Source organism: Myxine glutinosa, chromosome 10 (assembly GCF_964187855.1).
Source record: "Myxine glutinosa chromosome 10, kmMyxGlut1.1, whole genome shotgun sequence".
Lineage (NCBI taxonomy): Eukaryota > Metazoa > Chordata > Myxini > Myxiniformes > Myxinidae > Myxine > Myxine glutinosa.
In genome coordinates this window covers 135,082,120-135,102,827 of record NC_136270.1, presented here as the reverse complement: position 1 = coordinate 135,102,827, position 20,708 = coordinate 135,082,120, and the positions used below count along the sequence as shown (strand labels likewise).

General features: G+C 40.5%; 2 protein-coding genes across 3 annotated transcripts in view; one reads left to right on the top strand and one right to left on the bottom strand.

Annotated features, from left to right (window-relative positions):
* The first annotated feature begins 2,660 nt into the window (after positions 1-2,660).
* Positions 2,661-11,274, top strand: NDUFAF1 (NADH:ubiquinone oxidoreductase complex assembly factor 1). Of its 2 annotated transcripts, none has more exons than XM_078786140.1 (5): positions 2,661-2,733; positions 4,877-5,337; positions 5,448-5,633; positions 7,379-7,453; positions 10,689-11,274. In XM_078786140.1, the coding sequence occupies exons 2-5, from the start codon at positions 4,885-4,887 to the stop codon at positions 10,821-10,823; spliced, it is 849 nt and encodes a 282-aa protein (XP_078642266.1). In that variant the 5' UTR covers positions 2,661-2,733; positions 4,877-4,884; the 3' UTR covers positions 10,824-11,274. The 2 variants fall into 2 exon arrangements, with proteins under 2 accessions (XP_078642266.1, XP_067982119.1); XM_068126018.2 differs by lacking the exon at positions 2,661-2,733 and adding an exon at positions 3,419-3,458.
* Positions 11,275-15,671: 4,397 nt separating this feature from the next.
* AMFR (autocrine motility factor receptor) overlaps positions 15,672-20,708 on the bottom strand; it is a gene marked incomplete at its 5' end in the record, with an annotated part of 94,469 nt that continues 89,432 nt past the window's right edge. The window contains 1 exon segment of the mRNA XM_078786139.1: positions 15,672-16,370. Coding sequence (XP_078642265.1) covers positions 16,244-16,370 — 127 coding nt within the window.

The window sequence follows — 20,708 nt, the reverse complement described above, 5'->3', positions numbered from 1 at the left end:
AGTCCACACATTCTTCTCTAATGGAGGAATAGTCCACGCAGTCTTCTGTAATAGCGGAATAGTCCACACATTCTTCTCTAATGGAGGAATAGTCCACGCAGTCTTCTGTAATAGTGGAATAGTCCACACATTCTTCTCTAATGGAGGAATAGTCCACGCAGTCTTCTATAATAGCGGAATAGTCCGCACATTCTTCTGTAATAGCGGAATAGTCCACGCAGTCTTCTATAATAGCGGAATAGTCCACGCAGTCTTCCGTAATAGCGGAATAGTCCACGCAGTCTTCTCTAATAGCGGAATAGTCCACGCAGTCTTCTCTAATAGCGGAATAGTCCACGCAGTCTTCCGTAATAGCGGAATAGTACACACATTCTTCTCTAATAGCGGAATAGTCCACACATTCTTCTATAATAGCGGAATAGTCCACACATTCTTCTCTAATAGCGGAATAGTCCACACATTCTTCTATAATAGCGGAATAGTCCACACATTCTTCTCTAATGGAGGAATAGTCCACGCAGTCTTCTGTAATAGCGGAATAGTCCACGCAGTCTTCTGTAATAGCGGAATAGTCCACACATTCTTCTCTAATGGAGGAATAGTCCACGCAGTCTTCTGTAATAGCGGAATAGTCCACACATTCTTCTCTAATAGCGGAATAGTCCACGCAGTCTTCTCTAATAGCGGAATAGTCCGCACATTTTTCTGTAATAGCGGAATAGTCCACGCAGTCTTCTATAATAGCGGAATAGTCCGCACATTCTTCTGTAATAGCGGAATAGTCCACGCAGTCTTCTGTAATAGCGGAATAGTCCACGCAGTCTTCTATAATCGCGGAATAGTCCACGCAGTCTTCTATAATAGCGGATTAGTCCGCACATTCTTCTGTAATAGCGGAATAGTCCACGCAGTCTTCTATAATAGCGGAATAGTCCACGCAGTCTTCTATAATAGCGGAATAGTCCACGCAGTCTTCTATAATAGCGGAATAGTCCACGCAGTCTTCTGTAATAGCAGAATAGTCCACGCAGTCTTCTATAATAGCGGAATAGTCCATGCAGTCTGCTGTAATAGCGGAATAGTCCATGCAGTCTTCTGTAATAGCGGAATAGTCCACGCAGTCTTCTGTAATAGCAAAATAGTCCACGCAGTCTTCTGTAATAGCGGAATAGTCCACACATTCTTCTCTTATGGAGGAATAGTCCACGCAGTCTTCTGTAATAGCGGAATAGTCCACGCAGTCTTCTATAATAGCAGAATAGTCCACGCAGTCTTCTATAATAGCGGAATAGTCCACGCAGTCTTCTGTAATAGCGGAATAGTCCACGCAGTCTTCTGTAATAGCGGAATAGTCCACGCAGTCATCTGTTATAGCGAAATAGTCCACGCAGTCTTCTGTAATAGCGGAATAGTCCACGCAGTCTTCTCTAATAGCGGAATAGTCCGCACATTCTTCTGTAATAGCGGAATAGTCCGCACATTCTTCTGTAATAGCGGAATAGTCCGCACATTCTTCTCTAATGGAGGAATCGTCAGTACATAGGAATTAATAGAGGAAAGAATACAATAGAGGAATTCATGCACCGTTTACAATTCCAATGTAAGAGACATAATTACTCTTCTTTTGGGTCTCGAATCCTCGGGGTCTTTTGAATCCTCGGGGTCTTTTGGGCCCTCTGGGTCATTTTGGTGGTCAGGGTCTTTTGGGTCATCGGAGTCTGTTGGGTCATTTGAGTTTTGGATATTTGGGGTCCGCAGGTCTTTTAGGTCCTCTTGGTCTTGGGGTTCATTTGGGTCCTCAGGGTCTTCTCCGGTCTTCATTTTAAAATGATTTACCAGATTGTGGATGATCCGAGCTTGACATATTGTCTTGTCCATCGAAGGAACAAACTTGGCTCTGTTCAATCGAACCTGCCATAACAACCGCCGTTTGTCCGACAGTCTCTCAGTCGCTTCTCCTTGATGGACGATCACGGCAGGGACAGAAGAATACGGTTTATTGTCCCGATTACATCGATTGGGACAGCAAACGACACTACACGTGTTCACCATTGTGAACGATGTGCCGCGCCTGTTATCGATCCGTGATCGAAGCGCCCGGATGTGACGTCGTGTTAAAGACGAGGGTGAAGCGCCTTTTACATGATCATCGCCCGATCTGTGACGTCATGCGAAAAGCGCGTGTGAAGCGCCCGGGTGTGTGACGTCATGTGAAATTTTCAACACAACACCCCTGCTTTGCATCTGATACAGTATGACGTTGTAATAAACATCATCGACTTTGACACATCAAGGAAAGTAAAAAATCAACATTCCATCGCCGTTTAAATATCCGGTGCGAATCTCGTTAAAATAATTGTGCTTTTTTAAAACATGAAGATCATCATGGTCGATACTTTGACCTGTGAATCTGGTGGTAGAAAATGAAAGACAACAGCATTACAGCAACATCCCAAATATACCGACGTGTGCCTTGTTGTTGTTGTTGTTGTTGTTGATTCTTCTTCTTCATCATGCATGCTTTACTCTTGTTGTTTCATGACGACTTCCTGCGGAACGACTGTATATTTATTTTATCTGTATATTTATATAGATATCGAATGATATACCGTGTAAACGTGAACAGATTGATCAATGTTTTTCGGGTTGTGACAATCAATCCAATTACTTCCGGTTGAGCATTGCTGTTCCTGCATTGGGGTCGGTCATTTAAACACGTGACATCGACGCTGCGTGAGTTGTACCTGTCTTAAGATTACCACAATGTGCACAGTCATGTTATGTTATGGTAAAATGACCATCTCTTATCAACGAAGATGTAACCTTTTAATGGTCCCATTCATGCACATAATCGGCAGATATTATACTATTACTAGTAGTAGTACCCTAACACTGCAAAGCCGCAATGAGCCGGCGAAGCCAAAGCCTCTTGCCACTATTTTACCCATCACCATGGCATCAGTAGGTTAGGTACTTCGTAGTAGGTAGGTGTAGTAGGTACCGTCGGTGTAGTAGGTGTAGTAGGCACCATTTGCATTCTAGATGAGATTAAAATTGATTAAATTTTCTTGATTAATTCGGTGAATTCCGTCTCAACTTCGGATATTTCCGGCCGTGAAAAACTATCCCCTACGGCCGCGAGATTTCTAAAAAATAATTCTTCGTCAATTTTAGAATATTTGACGCCGTTTTCACCCTCCGAAACGGTAATAAGCTTTAAAAAACATTTTTCAAATGCTCGAATCTCATTGGTTCCGGTGTTTGGTGACGATTTTCGTTGAAGATAACGAGGGCCCGGGCAGGCCGAGGTTGGTCTTAAAGTATTTTAATTATAAATTAGAGGTGCATAGGATTGTGAATCAAACAAAGACGGGTGAAACAAACTCCTATGGAACTTTTTCAAATTAGTTATGCATACTTCCGCATCCGCAAGATGGCGGCCTCCATTGAGCGATTTGGTGCGTCAAAGCTTCGAAATTCTCAAGCCAAGGGATCCAGCATAATCTGTTTTTTCAACATAATACGTACGCGTTCATTGACAACACCGGCTTCGCTGGCTATTATAGATAGATCCACATGTTATTGATCCAGATATTTTTCATACATTCAGATGTTATTGATCCAGATATTATTCATACATTCAGATGTTATTGATCCAGATATTATTCATACATTCAGATGTTATTGATCCAGATATTATTCATACATTCAGATGTTATTGATCCAGATATTATTCATACATTCAGATGTTATTGATCCAGATATTATTCATACATTCAGATGTTATTGATCCAGATATTATTCATACATTCAGATGTTATTGATCCAGATATTATTCATACATTCAGATGTTATTGATCCAGATATTATTCATACATTCAGATGTTATTGATAGATGCAGCACAGAGTGCTGTGCAATAATTACAAGAGTAATGTCACATTAAGAACAATTCTTGTCATTCATGCTCATTCATTCTCAAGAGATGAACATCATTCACTGCGTCTCCTGAACATGGTGAATGGTGTTTGGCAGCACTAGAGGCTTACTGTAGATTTGCTCACGTTTCATGCAATCTGAGTTAAATGGTACCTTAGTACCTGCGGATTGTTGGGTCGAGATTCCCAGGTATGTATCCCACGGGTCGTGACTCCCAGGTATCTCGCCACACCTGGGAGGGCGGGGCTTCTTTGTGCCTATGTCCTGACATGTTCTGACCAACAGGTATGCAAAATTTGATGGAGATCGGAGCAGCCCTGTTTTTTCTTTCTATGATTTACAGATGTTCACACACAAACTTGCCTTATTTAATTATTTAATATTGTCGGATATTCCTTAGAAATCCATACTTTCTACATATATTATTACTATTATTTTTGCTGAATTATTTTCTCAATATATGGAAGGTTTTGGGGAGGTGCCGCATTTAAAAAATCGGAACGTCAAAGCTTTTGGACCACCCTATTTTATATAGGTATCTCGCAACACCTGGGAGGCCGGGGCTTCTTTGTCGGAACTGATGTCGGAACATTGTCTTCCATCTATCTGATGGATGTTAAATTGGGTGTTCCGTGTGCCAGCATTAGTTGGTAGATGTTAAAGATCCCACGATGTCCTTTGCAAAGAGTGCACAAGTTATTACCGGCATCCTGAATAAATTACAAACTCCTGCTCTAACCATCAGAGAGCACTGCATCAGTGGTACAGCCGCACCCGTAGCCAATGATGCTACCCCATTGATGCCCTGTGAAGACCTTTCCATGATGTATTTAACCCTGATTAGTGCACACTGAAGTGCGGAGAATAACTTTTCGTTTTGACATGTTGTATTGTGGTTCCATCCCATTGCCCCCTCCCTCACCCCATTCCCCTTTCCAGAACTGCAGATGTTGCTCAGATTTGTCACTTGCAGCTGCCGACATGCGTGTTTAGGGAGGTCGTGGATGTGGCGTTCCCCATGGAGTACTGCAATCCACACATACAAGTTTTCCAGCAGGACATTCAGCAATCGCACCTTTTGGCCAATGAAGGCACTGTCAGAAAATATAGATCTCTTAAAAGAAGAAACTATGGATAAACTACTGGGACCAGATGGAATTCCACTGGATATTTACCTGTTGAGGCAGACCAATGTAATCTGGAAATTTGATGATGAGAACAGCCTTAAGAAATGGGAAGTTTCGACAGACAAGGAAATTGGTGGAAAAAGTGAAGCATCTATTTCTTTTGGGAAGAGTGGCCGCACGTTGCTTTTCCAGGGATCTTTAAGCACAGAACCTGCACCAGATGGGAAAGTGCGCTACAGCGGATACTCCACTTTGCGTTCCAAGAAAGTTAAGGTGTTTGGAGTTTTGTTCTCTTCATTTGTTTGTCCTCCTTTACCAGCAGGTGTGCGTAAGATTTGGCACAAGGTGATGAGAACTCTTTTTATTTTCCCCATACGTTGAAGGGATCGTTTGGCAAGAGCAAACACTACGACTGGTCTCCGTTCAATGTCTTGCACCTTCGTGTACGTGGGGATGGACGTCCCCTGATGGTGTTTATTATTGTAGAGAATTTCTTTAATGTGCACCACGACGATCTCTACAACTACTTCATCTATACACGGGGTGGACCCTATTGGCAAGATGTCAAGGTATGTTTGCTTGGATCGCATATTGTCACATCACCGTGTAATATACAAGCAAGTAGAAACCAAAACGAGAGTGAAGTCGATGGTGCGCCGTCGCAAATCCCCACGCTCCACACCGAAGAGAAAGTTGTAAGATGGCAAAACGTTCCATCAGGAATGAGCCAACATTACATTTGGGGTTAAAAAAATGATTCTGTTTTGAGCAAAAGCCCTCAGCACCTGGACCATGAACTAGGGCTCCGATCCAAATAATCGTTACATATTTCAGGTGTCCCCCAATGTTGATTGCATATACAAAGTTTCCTTAAAAGATGTTTAAAAATGTGCCCGCAATTGCAATTTGTTGCATCTGACCTTTTGACCCCCACCCCTTAGACGCAAAGGGACCCCACAGACGCAAAGGGACCCCAGAGACGTAAAGGGACCCCAGAGACGCAAAGGTACCCCAGAGACGCAAAGGGACCCCAGAGACGCAAAGGGACCCCAGAGACGCAAAGGGACCCCAGAGACGCAAAGGGACCCCAGAGACGCAAAGGGACCCCAGAGACGCAAAGGGACCCCAGAGACGCAAAGGGACCCCAGAGACGCAAAGGGCCCCAGAGACGCAAAGGGTGGGACCAAAAATGTTACTGCTCTTGCACCTTCTTACCATGTGGTGATGATAAGTATCAAGTTTGGCAAATTTCTGCATTACTGGTTAGGAGGAGATAGATAGCGTGACAGACGACAGACAGAGCCGATTACAATAATCCATCGTTTTTTTTAAAAGTGGAGAGGTCGAGTCAAAAAGTTTGTCTTTCAAGGACATCAGGAACTCGCCTGCCACTGGGAATAATGTGTGGTGGTGGCTGGAAGCAGTGCCATATACAGAGTCTGGTCATGTTTACAACTCACCACCTCCTGATGTCATTGGCCAAGCCGTGTCACGTGATTTTCAGGCGGCATTTTGTTACCCATTCAATACTGCGTATTACCTTCGGATTATCACACATCCATGTGTTTTATCGCTCCTGATTGTGATCATAATGGTGTCGTGTATCAGTGGGATGTCATTCACGAGATAGACAGGATCCTGAGGAATTTCCCGTTTTATCCTACCTGACCAGGCAAAAGGGTGCTTGGCTTGGCAAGGTAAATTCCAAGATAGGTATTGGCCAATAATGTAAGTTACAAGGATGATATTTTCGGACAAACCAATGTGAAACACTCACTAGTAAATGTCACGTTATCTGCTATCGCAATCGATCGCGAGCTCTGAGAGGCCTCGGGATGCAATGGAATGCTGCGAGTGAAGTATAAATTGGATGTGCTCACCATTCCCATCAAAATGTATTGATATTGAGATTCAGGCGAGTCGTTCCTGGGATTGAAAGGGTTGACCATTTAGGGCCTGGTGCACGGTCCCTGGACATTTTTCTTACTCCAAGCCCCAAGCTTCTACCTCTAACCACCCTTGAACCTATCTCATCCCATCCCCCGATTTCATTCCCATCCACGTCTCAGCTGGTCCAACATCACTTGGTAATTTGCGTCTTTATAGCTACGATTGCACAGCGCTGGGACCTGGTTGGGTGACAAAATGGCACCTATTACGACACCTTAGTCGAGTTGGCCAGACTTTGTGGGTGACACCTGTGCCATTTTGTGTGTGCAGGTGCATTATTTCATGATTGGAGTGGGACACTTCTTAACTCCCGTTTATGAATCACAATAAAAATGTCTAATTGTCTGATGATCATTGTTTGCAGATTCCGTTTTCCAAGTTCTTTTTAACTTCTCGAGGTCGAATTCAAGATGCGCAGTCTGCACTGTGGCTCGACAAGGTAAGAGGACTTGCATCAAATGTTTTTAGGGCTACAATACTCACACAAGTGCTGTAATAATGATCATCATCTGTTAGCTGTCATCAGAATAAATAATGTTCCCAGGATGCCCTGATGGGACGTTAAACTGGATTGGTTCTGGTGATTGATTGAGCATTCAAATGCTCAAATCTCATTGGTTCTGGTGTTTGATGACGATTTTCGTTGAAGATAACGAGGTTGGTCTTAACGTATTTTAATTACTAATTAGAGGTTTCATTAGATTGTGAATCAAAGAACGACAGGTGAAACAAACTCCTATTGAACTTTTTCGCAATTGTTTTATGCAAACTTCCGCATCCGGTCGATGGCGGCCACCATTGAGCGATTTCATTTTAGAAATATTTTTGCAAATGCTCGACTCTCATTGGGTCCGGTGTTTGGTGACGCGTTTTGTTGAAGATAACCAGGCCCGTGCGGGCCGATGTTGGTCTTAAATTATTTTATTAATACATCGGAGGTGCATAAGATTGTGAATCAAACGATGACGGGTGAAAGAAACTCCTAATGAACGTTTTAAATTTGTTATGCATACTTCCGCATCCGCAAGATGGCTGCCTCCACTGCGCTTCGGATTCTTGAGCCAAGGCATAATCAGGTTTTCAACATAATACGTACTCGTTTATTGACAACACCGGCTTCGCCGGCTATTAGTTTGTGGACGTAAAAGATCCCACGATGTCCTTTGTGAAGAGGAGAAGAGCGATCAGCAGGACCATGAACACATTGAAAGTTCCCGCCGTGACTTACACAGGGCACTGCATCAGCAGCACAGCTGCGCCCACTTCGACCGGTGATGCTACTCGCAACCAAGGGCTGCAAACGAAAGAAGAAGAAGAACCTTCAATATTTCCCACCGATTCGACAAATCCAAAACCCTCACACCAAACTCTAGCAAAGGCTGTTATCAAACTTGTCTGAATCATGTGTATCGGGCAGTATCTAAATGGGTGTTATGTCTATCAGCAATATATAAATGGGTATTATGTCTATCAGCAATATATAAATGGGTATTATGTCTATCAGCAATATATAAATGGGTATTATGTCTATCAGCAATATATAAATGGGTATTATGTCTATCAGCAATATATAAATGGGTATTATGTCTATCAGCAATATATAAATGGGTATTATGTCTATCAGCAATATATAAATGGGTATTATGTCTATCAGCAATATATAAATGGGTATTATGTCTATCAGCAATATATAAATGGGTATTATGTCTATCAGCAATATATAAATGGGTATTATGTCTATCAGCAATATATAAATGGGTATTATGTCTATCAGCAATATATAAATGGGTATTATGTCTATCAGCAATATATAAATGGGTATTATGTCTATCAGCAATATATAAATGGGTATTATGTCTATCAGCAGTATCTAAATGGGTATTATGTCTATCAACAATATATAAATGGGTATTATGTCTATCAGCAATATATAAATGGGTATTATGTCTATCAGCAATATATAAATGGGTATTATGTCTATCAGCAATATATAAATGGGTATTTTGTCTATCAGCAATATATAAATGGGTATTATGTCTATCAGCAATATATAAATGGGTATTATGTCTATCAGCAATATATAAATGGGTATTATGTCTATCAGCAATATATAAATGGGTATTATGTCTATCAGCAATATATAAATGGGTATTATGTCTATCAGCAATATATAAATGGGTATTATGTCTATCAGCAATATATAAATGGGTATTATGTCTATCAGCAGTATCTAAATGGGTATTATGTCTATGAGCAATATATAAATGGGTATTATGTCTATCAGCAATATATAAATGGGTATTATGTCTATCAGCAATATATAAATGGGTATTATGTCTATCAGCAATATATAAATGGGTATTATGTCTATCAGCAATATATAAATGGGTATTATGTCTATCAGCAATATATAAATGGGTATTATGTCTATCAGCAATATATAAATGGGTATTATGTCTATCAGCAATATATAAATGGGTATTATGTCTATCAGCAATATATAAATGGGTATTATGTCTATCAGCAGTATCTAAATGGGTATTATGTCTATCAGCAATATATAAATGGGTATTATGTCTATCAGCAATATATAAATGGGTATTATGTCTATCAGGAATATATAAATGGGTATTGTCTATCAGCAGTATTTAAATGGGTATTATGTCTATCAGCAGTATCTAAATGGGTATTGTGTCTATCAGCAGTATCGAAACTATCACCAGTATCTAAATGGGTACTTTGTCTATCAGCAGTATCTACATGGGTACTAGCCTCTAACACTTGACAGGTAGAGAGGTATATTACCATCCACATCCTGGAAACCTTGCTCTCCAAAGAATGTCCCTCTCCATTTTGCAGCATCCTCTCACCATACAAGTGGAAGTTTGTGATTTGTGGGTTGAGGAGCGGGGAGTACAAGGTTCGTCATCATCCATCAGGGTTGCCTGATTTCATTCCTGTTGACATCACAACGTAGTTATTTATATAGATACACACATGCAAATTTGACGACGGATTCAGGACCTCATCCTTCATTTCGATTACTTTTCCAAATAACTTCCATAAGAATTACTCTCGACTTGTGGCTCCCCTGCCTCACACCGTGCTCAGCCTGACATCGTGGAAACCGAGGTCGTCAAGATCATTGGAATCTCCCTCGATGAAGTGGAGACCTTGGGCCTATCATTTTCACATCGCAGATGGGCCGGTGGTCTCTGTCTTCCACCGCCTCTTCTCTGGTCTTGCATCCTCCATTTCTGTACCTTGTTCCCCCTCCCATCCCGCATGCCCCCCTCCCCTACCCCTCTCTTGCCCTCCCAGGTTTCTGCAGGCAACCCTCTTCTGGTGAAACTCCCAAAATCCAGAATCGCTGCTCACCTCCACTCATAACCCACCCAAATTCCCCCTCCTTCCAATTTTCCCCTTCTTTGAGTTGTCCTTCTGTGTCCATCTTGTCCACCCCATAACTCTCGTTTTGGTTTCCGTTTTTGTCCGTTTCTTCCTGATCCGTTCAGCATACCAGCTCTTTCATGAGCCTCGACTATGTAGACAAAAAAAACTTTTAATATAAAATTGACATGGAAATGGATTTTAATGGCTTTCCTTGATCCAAGACCATTACTTATTCTTCTTTTCTTTTTTTTTTTGCTTCTTTTCCCTCATATTCCTTCCAGGTGAACGGCATTGGAATAACTATGGGGGATCAAGTCACAGGCCCATTCAAGTTTGAAATCGATTTTATTGGCGTTGCCATCGATCTTGCTCATACGGAACAATTTGCGTACGAGTTGTACGATAAGGTCAAGTAGAACGCACGGATCTCTCGGATTTGACGTTCTTGGCATCGTCCATCTTTTGCCGATTTACCTGTTACACCTTGTGCTGTTCATTATACGAACATTTGCTGTTGCTAGCGGAGCGGAAGTGTGGTTCCATGAAAATGGCACGTCCAATCTCTTACCACAAAAAACAACAAATCCATGAAAAGGAAGCAAACTTTGGGAGTGTGGCCTTGTCTTGGGATCTTCAAAAGACCACTTTATTTTGAGGACCATGGTGCGGAATGCGACATCCAAGTTGGTTTGAGACTCGAAAGATGTGATTAGTTAGATCATAGTTTTCCCCAAACTCACGAGGCCGTCAAAGATGTTTAGATTCCCAGTGTTTGTAACATGGTTCCAAAATGAGAAATACCAACACTTTCTAATTTGTACTTTTTGGCTATTTGAGTTGCAGTAATTAAAAGCTACTGGAGCACTGTGTTGCTGTATGTGAGTTCTCTTTGAACCGTCTCGATTGCGACGAAGCTCTGCACACAACAAAGCTGATGTTTCCTTGGTGAAGCTGATGCTTGGGAAGAAGCAACTCAAATGGGAATAAGCAACTCTGAGGTCCCCAATTACATACAGTACATTCAGAAAGTATTCAGACCCCTTCACATTTTTCACATTTTGTTATGTTGCAGCCTTATGCTGAAATCGTTTAAATTCATTTTTTCCCTCATCAATCTACACTCAATACCCCATAATGACAAAGAGAAAACAGGATTTTAGAAAGTTTTGCAAATTTATTAAAAAGAAAAAACTGAAATATGACATTGACATAAGTATTCATACCCTTTGCTATGACACTTGAAATTTAGCTCAGGTGCCTCCCATTTGTCTTGATCATCTTTGAGATGTTTCTACACCTTGATTGGAGTCCACCTGTGGTAAATTCAATTGATTGGACATGATTTGGAAAGGCACACACCTATCTATATAAGGTCTCACAGCCGACAATGCATATCAGAGCAAAAACCAAGCCATGAGGTCGAAGGAACCTGCAGAGCTCAGAGACAGGATTGTGTCGAGGCACAGATCTGGGGAAGCCTACAAAAAAATTCTGCTGCATTGAAGGTTCCCAAGAGCACAGTGGCCTCCATAATTCTTAAATGGAAGAAGTTTGGAACAACCAGGACTCTTCCTTGAGCTGGCCGCCCGGTCAAACTGAGCAATCGGGGGAGAAGGGCCTTGGTAAGAGAGGTGACCAAGAACCCGATGGTCACTCTGGCTGAGCTCCAGAGATCCTGTGTGGAGATGGGAGAAACTTCCAGAAGGACAACCATCACTGCAACACTCCACCGATCTGGGCTTTATGGCAGAGTGGCCAGACGGAAGCCAAACAGTTCAATCTTGGTTTCATCAGACCACAGAATCTTGTTTCTCACAGTCTGAGAGTCCTTTAGGTGCTTTTTTGCAAACTCCAAGCGGGCTTTCATGTGTCTTTCACTGAGGAGAGGCTTCCGTCTTGCCACTCTGCTATAAAGCCCAGTTCTGTGCCTCGACACAATCTTGTCTCTGAGTTCTGCAGGTTCCTTCGACCTCATGGCTTGGTTTTTGCTCTGATATGCATTGTCGGCTGTGAGACCTTATACAGACAGGTGTGTGCCATTCCAAATCATGTCCAATCAATTGAATTTACCACAGGTGGACTCCAATCAAGGTGTAAAAACATCTCAAAGATGATCAAGACAAATGGGAGGCACCTGAGCTAAATTTCAAGTGTCATAGCAAAGGGTATGAATACTTATATCAATGTCATATTTCAGTTTTTTCTTTTTAATAAATTTGCAAAACTTTCTAAAATCCTGTTTTCTCTTTGTCATTATGGGGTATTGAGTGTAGATTGATGAGGGAAAAAATGAATTTAAACGATTTCAGCAGAAGGCTGCAACATAACAAAATGTGAAAAAAGTGAAGGGGTCTGAATACTTTCTGAATGCGCTGTATATAATGTGAACAATGGTCCCAGGAGCAAGCAGGCCAATCTTCATCCATCTGAAATATCTTTTGCTTTAGCTCTTCTAGAACGAAGTTAGCCACAACTGAAGACATCGTACAGCTACCTGGGGCACCTATTGATAGTTGAGGTGGTGGGTGAGGAAACAAAACGCCACCTTTTGTTTTAGTTGTTTGGGACCTTTGCCCAGTGAAGCCGAAACTGAAGGCAAAGGAAAGAGGAAGTGGCTTTGTCTCGTCTCGGTGGAACGAGATAGGTGGCCTTGTGTTCAGAGGAAAAACGCACTTATTCTTCTTTTCCCTTGATGAATATCCCTGAAATTAGCTTTCGAAAATGTGTACATTGTAAAGGATAATTATTCCATGTCATGTGCCCTTATAATCAAAAACACAGATGGATTGCTGGAGTACCAGGTAGAAAGGTACGTCCATACTCCATGGTGAAACCAATTACATCATGCAGTCCGAAGTGTTACATCCTGAAGTGAGAATTTTCAAGCAACCCCATTGGAATCTATGACAAAACCAATTATATGGTGGGTTTTCCAACTACGATACTCATGATAAAGTATACTTTGAAATCCTGTTGGTTGCATCATTACCGACACAGCGCCGGCACGCATTGGAGCCACGATGGCCTGTTTTTTCAAAGGTAAGATACCCACAGCTAGACTATAAGGCCCGATAATCATTACAAGGACGAAATACCGTTGGCCCAAGTAGAGGGACTCCAAGGCCTACGCGAATGATCGGCACAGACGGCGTGGAGTTAAAGGAAGTAAAGTAAAAAAAAGCAAGATGGAAGAGAATGTGGTGGCTGTGAAATAGCACCATTGGTTCCCAACAGGTGTACAAGCAAAACGTTGTATAAATCTTTATTCTTTGTATTATTTGGAAATGCCATGGGGTTCGAATTACAGAAGGCACCAAAGCAAGGTCAAAAGGCCACGTGCAAGCATATTCTCATACCAAACACCATCGCCAATCAATTCGAAAAAAGCCGTTTGCAGTTAGGAAAAGGACATTTAGCGAAACACTCAGGGATGGAACTTCAATCCGCATCATGACATGAACCAGTCTCTCTCCCAACAAGTATCGCTCGACTTGACTTGAGGATTACAAAAACAAGACCATCACGTTGGCATAACCTCAAGATGTTAAAAAGAAAACATGCAAAGTTTACATCAAAGTGTAAACGCAACAAGGCATAGAATAAGGGGATCAATTCCGAATGAATAAATCCTTCAAAATCAGAACCCGCCGAGACTCTAACTCAGGAAACCAAAATGAAAATGGCCGAACACGCAGCTGTGATTAAAGTCGAGATGGTTGAGTGAACCGGCGTCGCATTAAGAGTTTTTGTAGATTTAATCTCAAAACATTAACATTTTATGGAATAACTTCATTCCGGGCGAAAATAATGCTCCCGATATGGCATCGACCTCTGGCATGCGGATGTTTCCCAGATATCTTGTGTTTACTTGGATCCCCAGTGGAAACCGTCTCAACTGTGTGCACTTCATCCCATGGAAGTGAAGACGATTGGCATGAAATTTTAACTTTTCCCCAAATATCTTATTTTATAAAGGAAAGAAAACAACAAATAACTCTCAGCTCTTAACTTACACCTGTCGGGTGTAGAATTTGCTGTTGGGCGGGTTCGTGCTGCAGGCGTGGCAGTGCGTGGACCGCTACCTGACGGCCACACCTTTGTGGAAGAAAGGTCACAGGTCATGCTACGACTTTAAAAGGGTGCGCTGCGCAGCCTTCTCAAATAAATTTCATTTTCTATCTCGATTGTTAATTAAATTGTATTCCTGTACACTTTGGTTTTGAAACACATGCACTTCTGAAGGAATAACACCGCAAATGCAGAATAAACCCAACAGAATTAATGTAATTTTTCTTTGAATTATTATTATAAAATATATATAGCTTTGACTTTATTCTGTAACTATCTCATTAAAAGCACAAATTAGTTTGAATACAAAACGAATAACCAATTGGTACGTGTTGCGGGTGTCCATTGCATTCACTGGGTGGCATACAGTGTACCTACGTGTGTTGATGTCACTCGCACTGTTGATGTCACTGTCGATGAAGTTTGATTTAAAAAAAAAAAAAAAAAAAACCCCAGCAAAAGTAACGAAAATGCGAGTAATGTGTAAACGAAATTTAATGGTAGAGTGGTTATAATGTACCACCATTAGATGGTTTTATATCATATATATATATATATATATATATATATATATATATATATATATATATATAATATATATATATATGTATGTATGTATATATATATATATATATATATATATATATATATATATATATTATATATATATATATATATATATATATATATATATATATATATATATATATATATATATATATATATATATATATATATATATATATATATATATATATACACACATATACATATATAAATATATAAATATATATATATATATAGATATATATATATATCTCCAACATTTGGCCTTTCAGATACAAGTATGCACCTCAATGAATCGGTATACAATGTTCCATAATTGACAAATGGTCTGTTACAAGAACTCGAGACAACGTTGAGAAATCCCGGGAATAGTCGATACCATGCCCTCGTGTCCCGTGGTACCGGGGTAGGCTGGCAGTGAAGTTCCGTTAACGTTCACTATGAAAGGCCACAGGGGAGGAAGAGGGAAAGTGGTTGAAGGGCAGTTGTGGCTGGTAAGTGATTAGTGAATAGCAAAATTTTTACGGCGCTCAGATACCCCAGGTGGTTCACCGAGCCACAGGTCGGACTTTGTGCCACGTCATCACGTCAGAGGGCTTCTGGTGCGATTCCAGTCGTGTTTTACGTGCCTTTTATAATAAATGCAAATAAGGAAGGCCATGGTTGCTTACAAGCAGTACGTGGAATTTGAGTCACAGCAACACACCCCGCTGACATATGGTGTCAATGTGAGAAAAAAATAAAAAAAGAGAAGAAACTGCCACGCAAAAGTAAAGTCCAACCTGTCCATAAACATCGAAAACGTCGGCAACATCTTCAAACAACTTTGTTGTAACAAGAAGCCCTTAGTTTCATAATTAGAATGGATTAACATTCTTTATCTGAGATTTACAATACCTCCTTTATCTACAATACCTCCTGAGTTAGGATGCCTCCAAGAGGGAGCACATCAAGGCAAAGTGACTTTCACCACCTTCAGAAATAACCCAACAATGAACACCCTTCATACCTACCATAAGGTGCGAGCAAGCTCCGTCCAAAAAAGGTTACACTACATTGCCAAAATCTGCATGGACTCTGTGTTGCACCGGATGCAGATTATATCCTACGGCAAGCTTCCACCGAACCGCCGCGCAGTGGAAATGTGTCCTTTTGACATGATGTTATTGCCAAAGATGAGACTTGATCAAACCTGGAGGTGTTACTGGTCACGCTCCACACGACGCTCCGCGAGCATATACCGACGGACCAAGACGGAATCTCCATTTGCATCTTCGCTTTGTGGTGGAGTCCACTCTGGCTGGTCGAGCGTCCTGTTCAAGTACTTCCTGTTAAACAACCAAAGGCAATCCCGATCAAAATGCTGCGCACAACTGTCAACAATTATTTAACTTCTGCAACAACCACCAAGGTCTGCACACGACAATATTTCGAGATCTCAAAGCAATTTATTTTCACATTCAAATATGCCGGTTGTTTTCAAGAAACGGATGACCCTTCGGGAAAACATTCAAGAAATTTGTTAACAACTGGTTTGGCAATGCACGTCCGTTTCACCTGCACCCTGCCCTTCATTGTGTACCACGTGCTAGCTCAGATAGGAGCTGTGGTTTGGGGTTTGATCCCCGGTCGAGCTAAACCTCACTCAGCAGTTCCGATCTGACTATGACAGTGGCACCGTGTGCATGAACATCCCTAGTGGAGGATGCAATGCCAAATGCGGAGGTGAAACGTGTGCCGTTATCCTCTTCAACACGAGGTCTTTGGGTCGATTACTGCGGCCACAAGCAAAGCAAAATGGATAAAGTAGCACATGCAGAAACAAAATTAACAAGTCTGGTGAATTTCTGCACAACCGTTTTGGAGAAAGCATGATGGCCGGACAGACAGAGCCCGATTATAATATACTTCCCCCCCCCCATAAGTGTAGAGATACTAAAACCATGGACGCACCTTCTGCCTCCGCTCTTGCTAAGCAACGCCAGAAGAGTTCAAAATCACTTCACACAAAATAATACTAAAGTGCAAGGTGAGATGGATCGATAACAAAGCAAGGTAACAAAACGAGCCATTTGGCGCAACTTTAAAAGCTTATCCAGTTCAGATTGATAAAAGCTTATCCAGTTCAGATTGGTAAAAGCTTATTCAGTTCAGATTGGTAAAAGCTTATCCAGTTCAGATTGGTAAAAGCTTATTCAGTTCATATTGGTAAAAGCTTATTCAGTTTAGATTGGTAAAAGCTTATTCAGTTCAGATTGGTAAAAGCTTATTCAGTTGAGGTTGGTAAAAGCTTATCCAGTTCAGGTTGGTAAAAGCTTATTCAGTTCAGATTGGTAAAAGCTTATTCAGTTCAGGTTGATAAAAGCTTATCCAGTTCAGATTGGTAAAAGCTTATCCAGTTCAGATTGGTAAAAGCTTATCCAGTTCAGATTGGTAAAAGCTTATCCAGTTCATGTTGATAAAAACTTATCCAGTTCAGATTGGTAACAGCTTATCCAGTTCGGGTTGGTAAAAGCTTATCCAGTTCATGTTGATAAAAACTTATCCAGTTCAGATTGGTAAAAGCTTATTCAGTTCAGATTGGTAAAAGCTTATCCAGTTCAGATTGGTAAAAGCTTATCCAGTTCATGTTGATAAAAACTTATCCAGTTCAGATTGGTAAAAGCTTATCCAGTTCGGGTTGGTAAAAGCTTATCCAGTTCATGTTGATAAAAACTTATCCAGTTCATATTGGTAAAAGCTTATCCAGTTCATGTTGATAAAAACTTATCCAGTTCAGATTGGTAAAAGCTTATCCAGTTCGGGTTGGTAAAAGCTTATCCAGTTCAGATTGGTAAAAGCTTATTCAGTTCGGGTTGGTAAAAGCTTATCCAGTTCAGATTGGTAAAAGCTTATCCAGTTCAGATTGGTAAAAACTTATTCAGTTCAGATTGGTAAAAGCTTATTCAGTTCGGGTTGGTAAAAGCTTATCCAGTTCAGATTGGTAAAAGCTTATTCAGTTCGGGTTGGTAAAAGCTTATCCAGTTCAGATTGGTAAAAGCTTATTCAGTTCGGGTTGGTAAAAACTTATCCAGTTCAGATTGGTAAAAGCTTATTCAGTTCGGGTTGGTAAAAACTTATCCAGTTCAGATTGGTAAAAGCTTATTCAGTTCGGGTTGGTAAAAGCTTATCCAGTTCAGATTGGTAAAAGCTTATTCAGTTCGGGTTGGTAAAAGCTTATCCAGTTCAGATTGGTAAAAGCTTATTCAGTTCGGGTTGGTAAAAACTTATCCAGTTCAGATTGGTAAAAGCTTATTCAGTTCGGGTTGGTAAAAGCTTATCCAGTTCAGATTGGTAAAAGCTTATTCAGTTCAGGTTGATAAAAGCTTATCCAGTTCAGATTGGTAAAAGCTTATTCAGTTCAGATTGGTAAAAGCTTATTCAGTTTAGATTGGTAAAAGCTTATTCAGTTGAGGTTGGTAAAAGCTTATCCAGTTCAGGTTGGTAAAAGCTTATTCAGTTCAGATTGGTAAAAGCTTATTCAGTTCATATTGGTAAAAGCTTATTCAGTTGAGGTTGGTAAAAGCTTATCCAGTTCAGATTGGTAAAAGCTTATTCAGTTCAGGTTGATAAAAGCTTATCCAGTTCAGATTGGTAAAAGCTTATTCAGTTCGGGTTGGTAAAAGCTTATCCAGTTCAGATTGGTAAAAGCTTATTCAGTTCAGATTGGTAAAAGCTTATTCAGTTCAGATTGGTAAAAGCTTATTCAGTTCAGATTGGTAAAAGCTTATTCAGTTCAGATTGGTAAAAGCTTATCCAGTTCAGATTGGTAAAAGCTTATCCAGTTCAGATTGGTAAAAGCTTATCCAGTTCAGGTTGGTAAAAGCTTATTCAGTTCAGGTTGGTAAAAGCTTATCCAGTTCAGGTTGGTAAAAGCTTATCCAGTTCAGGTTGGTAAAAGCTTATCCAGTTCAGGTTGGTAAAAGCTTATCCAGTTCAGGTTGGTAAAAGCTTATCCAGTTCAGGTTGGTAAAAGCTTATCCAGTTCAGGTTGGTAAAAGCTTATCCAGTTCAGGTTGGTAAAAGCTTATCCAGTTCAGATTGGTAAAAGCTTATTCAGTTCAGGTTGGTAAAAGCTTATTCAGTTCAGATTGGTAAAAGCTTATTCAGTTCAGGTTGGTAAAAGCTTATCCAGTTCAGATTGGTAAAAGCTTATCCAGTTCAGATTGGTAAAAGCTTATCCAGTTCAGGTTGGTAAAAGCTTATCCAGTTCAGGTTGGTAAAAGCTTATCCAGTTCAGGTTGGTAAAAGCTTATCCAGTTCAGGTTGGTAAAAGCTTATCCAGTTCAGGTTGGTAAAAGCTTATCCAGTTCAGGTTGGTAAAAGCTTATCCAGTTCAGGTTGGTAAAAGCTTATCCAGTTCAGGTTGGTAAAAGCTTATCCAGTTCAGGTTGGTAAAAGCTTATCCAGTTCAGGTTGGTAAAAGCTTATCCAGTTCAGGTTGGTAAAAGCTTATCCAGTTCAGGTTGGTAAAAGCTTATCCAGTTCAGGTTGGTAAAAGCTTATCCAGTTCAGGTTGGTAAAAGCTTATCCAGTTCAGGTTGGTAAAAGCTTATCCAGTTCATATTGGTAAAAGCTTATTCAGTTCATATTGGTAAAAGCTTATTCAGTTCATATTGGTAAAAGCTTATTCAGTTCAGGTTGGTAAAAGCTTATTCAGTTCAGATTGGTAAAAGCTTATCCAGTTCAGATTGGTAAAAGCTTATCCAGTTCAGATTGGTAAAAGCTTATTCAGTTCATATTGGTAAAAGCTTATTCAGTTCATATTGGTAAAAGCTTATTCAGTTCAGATTGGTAAAAGCTTATTCAGTTCATATTGGTAAAAGCTTATCCAGTTCATATTGGTAAAAGCTTATCCAGTTCAGATTGGTAAAAGCTTATCCAGTTCAGGTTGGTAAAAGCTTATCCAGTTCAGATTGGTAAAAGCTTATTCAGTTCGGGTTGGTAAAAGCTTATCCAGTTCGGGTTGGTAAAAGCTTATTCAGTTCAGGTTGGTAAAAGCTTATCCAGTTCAGATTGGTAAAAGCTTATCCAGTTCAGGTTGGTAAAAGCTTATTCAGTTCAGGTTGGTAAAAGCTTATTCAGTTCGGGTTGGTAAAAGCTTATCCAGTTCAGGTTGGTAAAAGCTTATTCAGTTCAGGTTGGTAAAAGCTTATCCAGTTCAGGTTGGTAAAAGCTTATCCAGATCAGGTTGGTAAAAGCTTATCCAGTTCAGGTTGGTAAAAGCTTATCCAGTTCAGGTTGGTAAAAGCTTATCCAGTTCAGGTTGGTAAAAGCTTATCCAGTTCAGGTTGGTAAAAGCTTATCCAGTTCAGGTTGGTAAAAGCTTATCCAGTTCAGGTTGGTAAAAGCTTATCCAGTTCAGGTTGGTAAAAGCTTATCCAGTTCAGGTTGGTAAAAGCTTATCCAGTTCATATTGGTAAAAGCTTATTCAGTTCATATTGGTAAAAGCTTATTCAGTTCATATTGGTAAAAGCTTATTCAGTTCAGGTTGGTAAAAGCTTATCCAGTTCAGATTGGTAAAAGCTTATTCAGTTCAGATTGGTAAAAGCTTATCCAGTTCAGATTGGTAAAAGCTTATCCAGTTCAGGTTGGTAAAAGCTTATCCAGTTCAGGTTGGTAAAAGC